Source organism: Trachinotus anak, unplaced genomic scaffold (assembly GCF_046630095.1).
Source record: "Trachinotus anak isolate AG129_WGS33_773 ecotype Australia unplaced genomic scaffold, CSIRO_AGI_Tana_v1 ptg000007l, whole genome shotgun sequence".
In the NCBI taxonomy this organism is placed as follows: domain Eukaryota; kingdom Metazoa; phylum Chordata; class Actinopteri; order Carangiformes; family Carangidae; genus Trachinotus; species Trachinotus anak.
The window spans coordinates 14,322,558-14,338,504 of record NW_027273858.1 but is presented as its reverse complement, the minus strand read 5'-3'; the positions used below and the strand labels follow the sequence as shown (position 1 = coordinate 14,338,504).

At 37.4% G+C, this 15,947-nt stretch overlaps 1 protein-coding gene across 6 annotated transcripts in view; it reads left to right on the top strand.

Moving 5' to 3' along the window:
- Nucleotides 1-13,767, top strand: part of khdrbs2 (KH domain containing, RNA binding, signal transduction associated 2) — a 63,499-nt gene extending 49,732 nt beyond the window's left edge. For 2 of the 6 annotated variants that reach the window (XR_011691413.1, XR_011691415.1), the window contains exons 10-13: nt 2,311-2,363; nt 5,354-5,442; nt 6,568-6,635; nt 8,089-13,767. Coding sequence is in view for 2 of the 6 variants with exons in the window: in XM_071480872.1 (XP_071336973.1) it covers nt 2,311-2,339 (29 nt within the window). In the remaining 4 variants the exon portion in view is untranslated. Of the gene's footprint in view, nt 1-2,310; nt 2,364-5,348 lie in introns of all 6 variants that reach the window. The other 4 variants (XR_011691412.1, XR_011691414.1, XM_071480872.1 and 1 more) reach the window with 3 other exon arrangements.
- Nucleotides 13,768-15,947: the final 2,180 nt, after the last annotated feature.

Genomic DNA, 15,947 nt, shown 5'->3' with positions numbered 1-15,947 from the left:
AACACAGAGATGAAATCCATGTACAGGAAAATTGCCCTTAAAATTGGCTGTTTAACACCCTGCATTCCACCTGTAGCCCAAAAAAAGCGTTATTTTAGATTTTTACGTTGTTTAAGATTTTTGACATTAAACAATTTTTTTCCGTATACGTTATGTCTCAGATTTTGACAGATCAGTTTTCCATTTATTGCCTTTAATGCAGTGACATGGGAGACATGTTGGATCTGGACCAATCACTGCTGTGTGCTGTCTTTCACAGCTTGTTCATAAGTGATTTCGCTGTCACCTATCTCTGTCACCTATGCTCTGTCTCTGTCATACAACAAGTAAAAGTCAATTTTTTCCTAATTTTTCACAATGTAAGAAAACAGGACACAAACCTCCGTATCTAATTTTAGGTCACGCAAAATGAATGGATGAGTCTTTAACCAACCACAGCCACGGAGCAAATATGATGCTCACTTCAAATTTAAGATAGAAAAGATCCTTTTTCATCTCTACAATTCACTGATTGGTCTATATATGGGTTCAGTCTGCTTAACTAATACGTCGTAGTGCAAACTTAACCTTGTTAGACTCAGACTGGCTTCTTCAAGAAATATATGCTTGTCTACAACTGTAATCATTTTTTGGCTTCATAAAAATAAATCAAGGGCAGTTTTGTTTTTTTAAGCTGCAGATCAGTGTTGGTCTGGAGAAGCTTCACTTCCAGTTTGATTCCAGCGTGATTTGCTAAAATCATTATTATTATTAAAATGTGGCATGATAAACTCCATTAAAGGCAAAAGATGGAAACCAAACCTTTTTCCAGAAGCGAATGCAAAGTGACTAAATGTACCAAACATTTCTATTAAAAATGTTTAATGTTGACAAATCTAAACCAGTCCTCAAGTTTTCCCCATAACTGATTGCTATATGAGACTCTGATGACTTCATGGTAAAAGTGAGCTGATATGACAGACTAAATTTAGCCTAAGTTATATTGTGATTTTAAATGATAGAAGATGTGAGATCGTAATCGTGTAAAACACTTTTTTTTGTTTTGGTTGAAAGCAATCAGCAGTATTTAATGTGTAATTTATAATGCGTGCTTTGTTCTGTGTGTAATCTGTATTTGTACATAAAGCATTTAATAAAAACAACATAAACTTCAACACAGTGTGTAAGACTTTCTAAATAGGTGGCTATGGAGCTTTAAATTGGTATTTTTTCTACAGATTAACATAAGCAAGAACATTTGAATTTCTTGTTCCTAAAACTTAACATCTGCTTTCAGGTAACAGCTAACCCGCTTCATAAAGGCAACCCACCAACCTGTCCCAAATTAATTACTGGTTAAATAATTTATATTCCTGCTCAATCATCCTTGAATATTTGATCTTTTTTTTATTTAGAAACTAATACATTTCTTTTCTTAATCCATTCTCTGAAGTTTTACATCATTAAACAGATACACATTGATTGACTGTGAAAATGATATGGAGTTAAAAGAGGTAAGAAGTCCGCATATGTTATCTTAATAATGCCTTAAATATGCTCAGCGTTTGAAGCTGGCTCATGAAGAGCATAATGGGCCATACAGGATGTAGATACTGGTTTTCACCCTCTGATATTATGTTATTGCTGAGTGAAAAAAAAGGCACACTCAGTGTGTAGTGTCTTCACTCATCAATGTCTCTGCTAATCTTTTTCTGTAGTTCTGTCATTTAACCTGGCATAGCTGTATATGCAGTGTAATTTTCCATGCTTTAAACATCAAAGCTGAAGTCCAGTTAGCGATTTGAATTCTCTTTTGTGATTAGTACACCTGAAGCCTGGCTCTCATGAAAGGAAGACTAAACACTAAGCAGGTAACCCTAATAATAATACTAGTTTAATCATCAGATGCTAACTTCCACTTAAAAAAAGTAAACCTGCCCTTTTTAACCCCAAATAAATGCATGATTGAATTAAAATCCCTTTCTATCTCTAACTAGATAGTACATGAGGATTCCAGCTAAACTGTGATAAAAGAAATAATACGTTTTTATAAAAGACGCTAAAATAATGTCCGGCAAACTAAACATCACATCAGTGATAAAAAATAAATTCCAAAAATTTGCTCAAAACTCCTCATAAAATGTCATGATATTTATAACACCTTGAATTGGTTTACTTTTTTCACAGTGATGGAATGTAATGACTGCCCTGTGCTATACATTGTACACATTTCATACGTATACTACTCAGCATGCAGCCTATACTTGTTTAATATTGATGACATATAGGATTGACATATTCTTTATCATATTGTTTTGTTTTCTCCCGTAGATACAGAAACACACTATAGTGTGATTTGATCAAAGCAGAGATGAATGTAACAGGTGAGTGGAGATATGTTTGTATGCATGTATGCAAACAATTTGTAGTCAGGTTTGTTGAAATATTCAGGGGTCACTAGTGAGTCATATTGAATTTGAGCATGTAAATGAGACATAATTAATAGAAAATCAGCAGGTTTGGCTTATTTGACCTCCTTGACTGAATTCAGTCTCCAACAAGTTAGCAAACACTTCACATGTTTCCCCACATTTTACACTTTTCTGGTGTTGTGATTTAAGTTTTATTATCCATAAGAAGATACATTTTCAGCCAATCAGAAGACATCTCTTCTGATTGTTTTCTGATCAAATTAAAATGAAGCAGACTCAGGTAAACACTGTGAGAAACCAAATCCTGCAAGGCTGGGTCCAGGTGGGCCTTGATAGGGGCATGGCTGATGGTGGTGACTGTTTTATTGTGACATCACAAAGTTACGGAAGTGCTGATGGCTTGTTTTCAGACAGTTTTTGAATATGGGTTTTGGTCTGTGGATTGCATACTTTCACAGTATTTATATAGCACTTAGACCTGCTTTATAATAATAAAAAAAGAAATCTCACTTTCTACAATACTTTCTACAATGTGGGACCTTTAAAACAGACTGAAACTTGAAATGAGTGTGTGTTGGTTTTAATGCCAAAACATAATTTACAATTGAACCTCTCCATTTATGTTTTGTGATTGTTTTGCGAAGAGCAATATTTTCTTGCGGCTCACTGCTTGCACACTGTTCATAAAGGACTAAAATATAATTACCACCTCTCATAAATTCACCATTAAAGCTCATTTACATCAGCTAAAAGTCTTACAGTACAGCTTTTATTACTCTGATGGCTCATTAAAAATACAATAAAGTACAGACATGCAATTAAAATAATAGAAACAAAAGGGATAAAGGAAACAAATCTTACTAAAACTGCAATGTGATTATAAATAATCATCTTTAGTAGAACAGCAGAGTAATGACTAGTTTCACAGTTTAAGTTTCATCATGGCAGAAATTGAAGAACTCTATACTTAAACTAATTAAAAATATTTATTGTGCCTACATTGTTATTATTATTACAAACCTTCTTTTCTGTCAAATGACTTTATTTTAATCCTTCTGCACTAGTTATTTGCACGTTTTCTTCCTGCTATTCTGTAATAATCTTATTGTTTTACTGTGTGTGTGTTTTTTATTCCAATCAATGTTTTATAGGCAAGCAAACTAGCTACACTTTATCCCTGTGGACACATACCTGGTGACTTTTTCATAATTCATGCTCCTCTACTGATGTTTTTCCAAAGCTGCAATTCTTTTTTAAATGTATTGTATTACATTGTATGTATTCAAAGGTACAATAACTTAATTGCACACTTGTGCTGATACTGCACAACAAGATTTATGAACAACGCTGATCCAGAAGTTCAAAACACAGCATCAGCGGTTGTTACATTTGTCCTCTGATGTTTTAATATTTGTTACTCACACAAATATGTGAGAAGATGATTTTATTTTTTACTGTAAAATACTGAAGTAAATTCGTTGAATCTCACCACAAACCCACCATGTTGTCATAACTTTTAATGGCTTATAAGGATGACAGCAAAGCGCAGTAATAGGGTTGACTGAGACAAGCAAGACAGCTGTCAGGAATTCCTTTTCAACTTAATCAGTTCATCAGTTTCCATCAAAATAAAATAAGTAAAATTTAGAGCTTACAAATCTAGGGTTTAGGACTTTTGTTTTTTTGTTACAACAGAAGTTAAAGTGTCTGTAGACAATTGTCATTGCCACTAGATGCCACTCTAGACCACCTGCATGGCAGACCAAAACAAATGTTTCGTTGGCAACCAATTTAATCGCTGGGTTTAGCGACTTTTCAAATCCCTTTAGCATCTAGCAACACATTTAGGGACTTTTTGGACAAACCTTAAAACTACTTTCCAGAGAGTTGCCAGCACCGTGCTGCAGGCAAAAGGCCCATGTGTCTTGTCTACTCTGTTCAGTGTGAGGTAGAGCGGGGGAGATGCTCATTCAGTCTGCACAGCAGCTGATAGAGCTGCACATGTGCTAATGTGCCAATGAGAACAGCTTTATTGGAAATTCAGCTGTATTAAAATACTGTATATGAGAGCACAGAGAGCAGGAGAGAAGCAAATAGTTAAAGGGCTGAAACCGTCTGACAGGCATTAGCGTCACGAATATGCAAACCGGGATTTGGGCCAGTAGCAACCATGGCCAGTCAAAACGTGGTTTCTTCAGTGGAGGAAACTGTGGAAGGTTGCTTTCATCTGAATGCTGCATACTGCACTGTGCCGTCTCACATGGAAACACCAACGGTTTAACAGGAGGGACTCACATTCACTAACACACACAGATACATGCACTTACTGCCAGAAAGGATACCAAAACAAAGTGCAGAGAAACCCAGATTGCAACACACACACAAGGGGTGTGACTTTGTTATCTTAACTAAGAAAGTAGTTGTTTGCTGCTACAGTATTGTTTTAAATCTCGTTAACAGAACCTTTAATGAACAAGTTTAAGACAAACAATCTGTTTTTTGCTGAAACAGCTTTAAAGTTAGAAAACAAATATAGCATTTAAACTGAGAAATGAGAATAAATACATGACAGCCTCTATTTGTCTCTATTGATCTTCATCATATATTATCACATAATGATGAGTCAGTTCTCTGAACAGCATATATTTGTAAAACAAAAAAAAAAAAAAACAACTAATGACTTCTGCTTTACCTTCCATATGGCGGTCAAAATAATAGCTACATACTGCGGGTTGAGCCGTTTCAACAGTGATGCACAGGAGGCATTGTTGCTGAAGCCACATAGTGCTGGAGTGCTGTTCAGCTGAACTGTACAATTACAGCACAGTCTCACCACAATATATTCTCATTCTGCAGTAATGTAACACGGCGCACATCATGCTGCCATTGTCTTTTTGCAGAATACTATTTTCTACTTCTGCTTGTGCTTCTTTCCAGAGCAGAAGGCACAAAAACCAGCTCCCAGAGGAGTGAAGATTGTACTCAGCCATCAGACATGTTCGGGTGCTTCATCAGTCAGGAAAGTAGCTTGGTATGTATTTCAAGTTGTCCTCCATAAAGCACCTCACTACAAAGCTGTCTGCATCAGAGGAGATTAATAGTTGAAGTTAAAGGAAGAATTAGTGTCAACTTGATGCAAAATTAACAAGATGTCTTCATTTTGCATTTCATTAAAAGATGACAGTGCCTTGCAGTATATTTTTCAAGGCTGTTTTCTCAGGATAACATTATTGTAAATCAATTGTGAGCTGCAGCAGTGCTACGTTTATTAAATACATGTTTCAGGGAACCTGGCAGTCAAGCAGCTCAGACACCACTGTTCGGAGGGAATCATGTCGTTCACAGATGATTGTTCATTAAATCCAAGTCCAGTTTTTTTCTTTATGGAACTGCCAAGAATAAAATGATGTTGATTAAATAGCTGTGATCGAATAATTGTAATTGGTTGCAGATGTAATTTCATATTTTCAACCCTTTTCTGTCCTAAGTTTCCTCTTTGACTCGTTTCTTAAAACTAACTGTCATGTTTATCTGCACCCATGAGTTGGAAGAGATCAGTGTTGCTGGAAACTCTGCGTGTGCCAGTGATGTTCATGCAGACTTTGCCAGAAGCGCTCTCAGATCCATTTTCATAACAAGCTGGCCGCCAGCTCGAATCCAGCCAAGAACCGAAATCCCAAAGCCTGCTACGGATGTTGATGCATTTCTTAAAGTGAATGCCAATGATAAAACTCCCCTCACACTCAGATTACAAAAAGGATTTCAAAAAAAACAATCTTTACTCATTGCACATCTTTCTTACTTTGCACAAAGAATGGACTCTAGGGTGTTTAAAGACTTCAGCTGTCTTTACATTTCTGTCATTAGTCCACACATGGATCCACAGTGATTCTTGTCCATTAGGCAGTCCTGGGCTGCAGCCTCGGGCACAATAAAAACAAAAAAACAACAACAACAAAAAAAAAAAAAACTGGCAGCTGTTTGTTCTGTTGCTTTGCCAAGTTTATCACCTTTGGCAACACTGTTTATGCAGCCACAACACTCTTAATAGAACACACATTAGCCTATTTAGTGAATTCTCTCTGTTTATGCATCTGTTACCGTGAAAAAGTAAAGACACAGTCTGTGTATATTAACTTCTGTTTAATCTGCGCAGATAAATTTGGACTGGAGAGAAAAAGATGATGAAACATGAAACATGAAAGACTGGCAAACGACTCACAGGTAAGGAGGAGGTAGTAACTATTACCATTCACTGTATGAATCAGCTTTGTCATTGTATTTGTAGATAATTTGATCTGTGCTGAAAAGAAAATTCTAGTATTTTTTGTCTGTTTTGGTGGAAATACACTAAAAACTTTTATTGTTCAGTCAATTGGGCGGTGAAAAAGCTATTTCACACAGGCTAAACCTGAAAGTAGTTGGACTCTTAATGGACTATTTCAGTATAATAGTACCAATAGTGATCATAATTGTTTATACCAGTATTTAAATTAATTAAGGCTTGCGAATGACTGGGTTTGACGTTGGTGTTATGGTTGGATTTTTTTGAGAGAACTGATTCCCTCACCATTGGACTCTTCCAAAAAATGTTTCCAGCAGTGCTCACATTCACCTTTTCTGCAGGGATGGTGGTTAGAACAGTGTTATGCTAACAGCGCTATGCTAACTGTAGGTAACAATGCTAAGCTAATAAGCGTATTTCTTAGAATGCACCTTCTCTAAGTAGTGTACTAAATCTTACTACACTGTTCACCGGCTCAGTAATGAGACAAGAAACAGAAATATTTGTATAAATATGTATGATTGAAAATAGAGGTTGCACAGCTCAAGCTGATACCAACATGTTCTGCAGTCATGTAATGATACCATCTGCTTATGGGCTCAGACTGGCTGAGAGAGAGAGAGAGAGAGAGAGACATGTTCAGATATGCAACACGCCATACTTGCTAATTCAGTCAACGACTGTGTGAACAAATAAATGATGGCAGCACACTCTTTCTTGCCAGCTCTCACACTTAGTGCCTTATTTTCTCGAGTAATTGCACCTATTTATTCTTAACAAGACAATAAAAGCTCATTTGAAAAGGTTGAGGTGAGAGTGTGAGGTGAGGGAGAGCTCCGTCTGTCTCCATCTCAAGGGCGAGCTGATTGTCTCTGGCTAAAAGCTGCTTCTCCATACAGAACGTCAGCCTGGATGTCAGACGAGCGTTGACAGATTATAACTGGGGGATTCATAAAGAGACCATCAGTGGATCTAGGGGAATTACCGTATACTGCATTTGATGCACACCCAGCCAAAATGTCAGACTCGGGGCTCAAAGGCTCGCTGCATATACAAACCACTGCACACCAAGGACACAGTGTCATTTATCATACATGCTCAGAGTCAATTGTGGCAGATGTCAACATGCTTGACACATAAATAGTTGTACAGATTATTATATAGACCGAAAGGAATAGTTTGACATTTAGACATTAGACATCCAGTCTAAGTGCTAAGTTGAACTGCCTTCATATTTACTGTACACAGGAGAATGGCATCAATCTTCACATCTAGCTCTCAGTAAGAAAGAGAGAAGGTATATTTATTTATCGCTCTAATATTTGTTTATTTTGTGCTTTGCTCTTTTTTGACATTCAGTACACAGCGTGTGATTCTTTTTTTGTGTTGCAGGTTGTTCAGTGTTACGAAGACAACGAGAAGTCACATTCCTTGTGGACAATAAAACTTTTCACTTGTGCTAAAACATCTATTTGTTATATTTTTTCGGCATGTAGAAATGTGCTCAGGTTATTACATTTCATTTCAACCCACCAGTAGAAAAAAAAACTTTAACTTGCTTCTGATATCAGACATGCAGTTTTAGCATTATGTTACTTCAGTTTCATTTTAACAATATTTTTTTAGTAATAGTAAAGTAAAGAGACTTTACGTTGGAAATACATGAGAAAAACTCAGTATGATTGCACTTTATTTTTAACCGTGTTGAGAGGCGCTGTCATCTGGCGGCTGCTGTCATTACCAACCTGTGTGCACCCTGTGTCTGTTCCCAGCTCACTAATAAATGGTTCACTTAGTGCTGCCAACATGAGCATGTTAGTTCATTAAACAAGTCGAGCCCACTGCTGCCGTTCTGGCCAAATGTCACAGCTACTTTACGAGCCCAACGTGTCACTGCCTCCGGAATACACTTCAGCAGCAAGTCACAGCTCACACCTTGAGTCATTTTCTGAGCGGTAGTCATAATGAATGGTGCCGTCTGCAGCTCTACATATGGTATGCAGTGATTAACACTTGAGATTGATTAAAGCAATACAGGCATCCCACTTCCATGGATGTCTTCTTTCTGAACTTGTTTGTTCCTATGTGATTTACAAAACAATAAATCGATAGCCTCATAAGCCAAGTGCATCTTGAGTTCTCGCGACATGCTCAGCTTGAACAGCTTGCAGGCCAAACGAGTCAGATTTGGTGCAGACGATCATCCGTTTCTTATCTCTTTGGATGGAAATGGATTTCATGAATCCACTCCATTGTATAGCAAACTCATTTCATCAAAACATGCACCCCTGACTCTGGCATTTGTTAAATTCATTTGCTCCATGACATGCGCCCCACACAGCCTGTCAGACAGCATGGCATTTATCTTCCTCGATATCACTTGATCTAAATATTGGAAACACAAAGACACGCCAAAGTGGTTCAGGATCTAGGCAAGTACCCAGAAATGTTCAATGATGCAAAACAGCGCGTTTCCCCCAGCCAGGGACAGCTACCTGAGCAAACTGAGCTCTGTTTAGACAGCTGCTTGATGAGCCAGAATAGAAAATGAGGGCTTATGATCACCCAAGTCTAAAAGGGCCTCTTCACCAGCACAGCACTTGTGATGAAATGGTGTGCGGAGTCAGAGTCCTTGACGTGTTTTGATGATTTTCATGTTGTTTCCCCTGCGACAGCAGACTGGGATCTAAGCCAGGTGACAGAAGGTGAGGATGTATAGCTTGAGTTGCAGTTTTTAGGAGGTTATGAGCTACTGTATAGTACTGATCTTAGCTTCCTTTTGCACAAAAGCCTGCCCCCCAGCTCATTAAAGCTATTTTTGGAGAGATGATGAATTCTGTCATGTTGTGTTGCACTGTGCATTTGGATAAACTAAGCAGCAAGTGAACCGGGCTAACTATGTTTTCTACTGATGGAGTCATCTTGCACAGAAAACATGTAAATGAATATAGTGCTGGTTTGATGCACAAGATGTTACTAACATTGCAGGAAATGTTTTGCAGGATGTAGAAACATTTATAGCAGGAATACATTGCTTATTTAAAAAAAAAAAAAAAAAAAAAATCCCTCAACAAATACAATATTCAACCCACAAAAACAAAAACTGACCTTCATTATCATGATTTTCGACTGTTGGGGCTCAAGGTCTAAATTTGCCTTGAGTCTCTCTGAAGGAAAACTAAACCAGTTCTTTCTGACTAATGTCTCAAAACAATCAGTAGATGCTAAATTCATCTCCATATTCACATTACAAATAGCTATTTATGAATGAACATAATATTTCCTTGGTAATCGGGCTTCTATAGACCACAAAAGGTACAAGTGAACAGGTTAAGGTGTTTATAATATTCCGCAGAGTGATGCATAGCTTAGGCATCTTTGCACCAAATTGTAAACTGGCTCAGAGATACAGTGTAACAAAGAGTACGAATAATTTACACAAAACCTTAACATTCATTTAGTTCTCATTCAGAACCAAAGTTAATTTCTGTGTGTAAAATGATAGCTCTGAAACAGATTCAAACAAAAGCACTGAGTATACACAAAAAAATGATGTGCAATAAGAGCTAGAGATACAATGTTTTTTTTTATTTTATTTTATCATACTCCTCCTATCTAAATTATACTGAGTAAAGTGTACTCAAAAAGTCTTTGCTTTATTGGAATTGCGTATGACTCACAACCACCTGTGTTTTTGAAGGAGGTTATTTTGGCGCAACATAAAAGAGCACTCATGGTTTGTGAAATATTATGCAGCTTGTATTGAACATTATAGAGGAAGTTTCATTTATTTCTAAACTACACATGATAGAACACAAGAGCTGTAAACTCCTAAAACTTTGTTCTGCACATTGTTTTTAAATTGTTATTACTCCCACAACTGTGCACCACGCCAAGGGTGAAAATGAACCTCACTCTGTTTACTGCAAATGGATCCTCTCATATTCTCTATGCTTTTCCATCTCATTCACTGCTGCGTGTTACAGCTTTGATCTCCTTTCATACTGTTTCACAATGTAAACTAAATTTGAGTTATTATTTCAGGTGAGCTGCACCAATCATGGAAACCTAAAAGTCCATTCAGCTTAAAAACTACATCCAAGATTGCTGTAAAAGATGAAAGCACCACAGGTGTCTCTTGTCTGTTTTTTTTTTTTTTTAGCTTTTTTCCACAGTTCAACCTCATGAGTTACCGTGCAAGATGCCATGTCAGATAAATGCCTCCAAAAGATGAGACTGTGATGTGGCTGTCAACATTCAGTGTCACGGGTGTCCCCAATGAAGCCTTTTTTCTTTTGCCTAGATTGTATTTCCTTTCACAGCCAAGGAAATAATACACAGTTGTTGCATTCAATCTGGATGACAAAAGTACCTACAGCAACTGTTGCTCAGAGGACAAGGTGATCCATCTCGCCCACACACAAACGGTCACCTATTGATTCAGCAGTTGATTGTCAGTCAAGGTCATGTTTGAGTCATGTTGTCCCTGGGTACCTTAATGAAGAGCATATGACAAGAGTCTGCACTTTCTATAGGCAACTCTTCAGAGCCAAACAAGAGAAATTAGTCAGACCTGTCACATCTCTGCAAAGGACAGCCAGTGCTTCCACAGGGACAGAGTCAACAGCTAACGGGCACCCTGTGTTCACACACTATAGGCAAACATAATGTGACTTTGCAGCATGCACAGTAAGCTGCTTTAGAAATAGTTTATGTGTCAACTCTGCCTCAGTAAATGTGTGAATGCAAGTGATGGGAAGATGCTAACGTTCACTTAACAGTGCATGTTGCACATTTTACACTGATGCCATTATCCATTACTTAAAACATTATTCATAACATATGCTCACAAATGGAAGACTAATGTGGTAAGAGGTCATCGGGCAAGTCAAAAATATGAGAACCAAAAGAGTCGCAGAGAGTAAAATGTGCATGTCATTAATTAATAACTAATTGTAAAATAAATGTGCATGTATAATTTTGCTTCCAGATATATTTTTTAGTCTACAAATAAATAGACTAAATTACAACATAATTAATTATTTGGTCTTTTATTGGGCGATAAAAAGAGGAATTCTAAATTATTTACAAATGAAATATTAATTCATCATTAAATAGCTCAAATTAAGAAAGGATGTCCAAAAACAACATAAAACAGCCATAAACAGTAATAAATTACAACTTGTTATATCTCATATAGCTATTTGCATTGTTTTACCCTGTTTTACCTGTGGAAGGTGTCACAGAAAGGCTAAATGGAGAAGCTAACTAACTAATTAAATAGAATAGTTAATAGGGAAAGGAAATGCAGAGGGAAATGTAAATGCTAATGGGAAAAGAAATTTCCCTCTTATATGCCTAGTATCTGTATTCATAATTAGATTTGGGCATCCAGTTATTTATTTCTTTATTTAGACCATAAATTCAAATAGATTTTTAAATTCCATTATTTATTTATGAATTCATTAATGTATTTTTAAAGGTTATACTTGACTGCTTTAAGTAGTTGTTGTACACCCTTTTTTTTTTTAATTTGAACTCTTTATTAAGGATTAATATTTCATTTATTCTTTTTTTTAATTCCTTTTTTATTGTCCATTAAAATATGAAATAAGTAATTATTTTGTAATTTTGTCTATTTACAGATTAATACATTTATTTTTAAACAATTTATTAATGCCTATTTTTATGGTTTTATAAATATTTATGTGAAAGCTTTAGAAAAAAAAAAAATCAAGACTGGGGTATTTTATGTTGTAGAAATGTTGTAGAAATGACTTGAGCCGGTGTTAACCACAGACCTTATTTCAAGCATTTGACCAAAAACCAATTCAAAAAAGCCACTGACTTTGGGATGAAGCAAGGAGGCGCAAAAATGCGAACTTATTTCTGGGTTTGAGGACTAATTGCTGCAGCCCTCTGTGACAATAAGATGGGCTTGTCCATGTTTATCCACAGCAGTAATTGGTCCAGTATGTGTAGTCTTTTCACCTAGCTGGCGCTGTCTTTCATCGTCAGCACACACTGTGCACGTGATGTCAAGCATCCATGTAGCTACCGTGCTACGAACTGCTGTGCCATCGCTGTTTAGACTCTTTAAGTTTCCAGGTTAACGCTAACAAAGGTAGCTAACTGGTGCTACTTGGAGGCTCACAGATGCCATGCTGCCATCTTAAAAACATTATCGTTCTCAAGTGCATTTCTCGTCTTTCTCATAGGCCTAATGGAAATGAGGATTTTTGTAGTTTTTTGTATGGTGTTCAAGACACAAAAACAGCTAGGTAACTTTTGCGAAGTAGCATTTGTTTGCTTGCTAGAATGCATTAGTTACTGTTGGAAGAGTTTATGGAGGAAAAAACAATAAAAAGCTTTTTGCTTTTTTTTTGTTAACAAACTGATTGCAGGTTAAAAAAAAGATGTCATTTGAATGATCTAATCAGCAATTAATGTCCTCTGTTATATTTCTGACTTGTCTGATAATCTTTTACCTTGTCAGTTTCTGGGACTTCATGTTAGCCATGATTTTGATAGATTCATTAACAGCAAAAGCCCTCCACAGCCACAGTTAAGATATTACTAAATGATTCCTTCAGTGTTGCCTTTGTTTCTCTGGTAAAATGCCCGACAGGTTGCTGCAATAAGCTCCTGAACTCGACTGTGAGCCTATGTTGACCTCACCCTATCAGTGTGGTATCGCGTGGGCTATTTTAGTGCTTTGTCTCAAAGTAATCCACATCATTTTCAGCAATGAATAAAATGCAGCAATGCAAGAACTGCATACAGAGCCACTCTGGTATTTTTCTAACGAACACTTTTCTCAGTCCTTCACTTCTGACATACTTTTAGACCGTAATGTATGAATGGGAAGAAAATGTTGATAGGCCTTTAAAAGAAAATAGCTTAGTGCATAATTTTATGTGAATATAATCATAAATTATTTTAAAAGGTCAGTTTTATAGGTCTCTTGTTTGATTTGACTGTCTTACAGAATCTGAAGGGCTAAGGCTAAAATAGATTCTGTTGCTAAAGGGCAAACCCATATGAAACATGATTAATTAAAAAAAGTTATATTATATTATATTATATATATATATATATATATATATATATATATATATATATATGTGTGTGTGTGTGTCATCATTCACCCTGTATACCAAGTCCTTTGAGGTGTTGACATAATGCTGTGGGGTCACAGTGATGTAATTATGAAAGCAAAAGAAACACACACATCAGACTACAGACAATTATGCGGTTTGTGGAAAACCGCAATTCTCTAAAGTGAGTGCTGCCTGGAAACCCAGTGAAGATGAAAAATGCATGCAAGTGGTGAAAAGTCTCAGCTCCCCGCAGGGTGGTGAGGCTGTGAACCACGAGAAAGAGATTAACCAATAAACCTGTGAGAGTGAGGTGGGCTCCCTGTTCCCCCCTGCTCTCCCTCTCAAACAGATAATTCCTAACATGATTTCTTCTTTAATAAATGTTCAATGACAGGTAAGATTTAATGAGGCAAATCATTTTTTGTCAACTTGAGGGGCCCGAAGGACAGGCTGCTCTCACAATGATGAATCCAAGTGCGAATGCAAAGAAGCTCAGAAACTGATTCACTGAACGAAACCCCTCCGACAGACATTTCATTTTATTGCTTTTTTTTCCCCACTAGGTATGTGTTATGGTCATGCCTCAAAGGTAGATCACATTCCTTTGTTATTGTATTAGGCAGACTTTGGAACAGTTTACAGAGACATGAAACTGAAGCATCTACACTGGCTCTGGTAATAGCAAGTCATGAACGCTAACCAAAGAAGATATCACGTACATCCTCTATCTAAATGCCGGCCTCAAACTGGAAGGGCTGGTGTGAGACAAAATGCTCTTTCACAGGCTTTTTTATCTGGCTTGAACTTACCAAGATGCCCCCCTTTAAGAGGGCATCAACATTAAAAATAAGGGGGGGGGGGGGAATGTATTTATCCATCAATCACATGGGGGCAATCTGGTGGACTGCTGTGAGCTCTGGCTCATCAATCTATCAACGTCAAGGAGGGAATCTAGAGGATTACTCTTAACTCTGGTTCCTCGCACTCCCATCTCTTGGATTCTTATCACCTGTCTGTTCAGGCCGCTAACTCTGTGTCAGCTCACGAAGCATCAACAAGCCCCAGCGCTCCATCAACACCCCCTGCAGGGAAAAAGGACAGGCACTCTGCTGGTTGATTGTCAGGGCCATTATGCCCCCCCCCCCCAAAACATCCCACAGTCCCTGCTTCCACAATTCCCTCCATTAACAAGGGGGGTTTTGCTTTCCATTTCTCCTTCGATGTGTCACACTCTGCTGCAGATTTGTTTTTAACATGTGTGACAGAATCCACTAAACCGGTAGTGAGAGGAACACTTTTTTTTTTTTCCTCTGGACTGACAGCAGACATTCAACCCTGACATGGCATTCACATTCTAGTCTCTGTTATGTTAAACCACAAGCAATTATAGAGGCAGCCATTAGTACTTCTAGTCGACTCTGTGCTGCAGACAAGAGACAAATCTGAAGAAAAGAAAAAAAAAAAAAAAAACACACCCCCTAACCAATATTCTGTTTTTATTTCCAACTATTCCTTTAAAATTTAAAATCATTCAATATCAAGCACAATATCAAGCACAAACCAAGCAACCTGGCTGTGATTGTTGGAGTCTGAATGGACACAAAATGGGTTTTGGTGTTTAAATGTGGTCAAACCCAAACTGTGATCGCTCCTACAGTAATGGATGTACAAGAACAGCACATAATAATGTGCTCGCAAGCAACGAGAGGGAGAGTATTGTAAACACAGCTACGGATAAATACAGGCAAACGAGATGCAAGTCATTTTCAGGTCAAATATGGATATACAGCAATATGATCTCATTAAATTCTGTCTTCCATGCTTTAATAATTCATGGGAAAAAGTAATTGTGGAGAGATGAAGTCGGACAAACTCTCCAGTATATGTGGCTCAAATAGATGATCAGTGTTTATAGGCAGTTGGATCCACAGCAGTGCCAAGCAGGGTAAAACAAACTCGCGTTTGTGCCGCAGTGATTAAAACCTGTTATACCAAAGCAAGAGGAGGCGACAGCACGGCTCCAGGCGGGGCTCTGAGAGAGTGGCAGAGTTTTGTGAGCAAAGTTAATCACATGAGCAAGCGGCTCACACATCTGTCAGGTTAATGAAACAACGCCCAGGGGATTAATGGTGAGTTTACGTACAGCTGCAG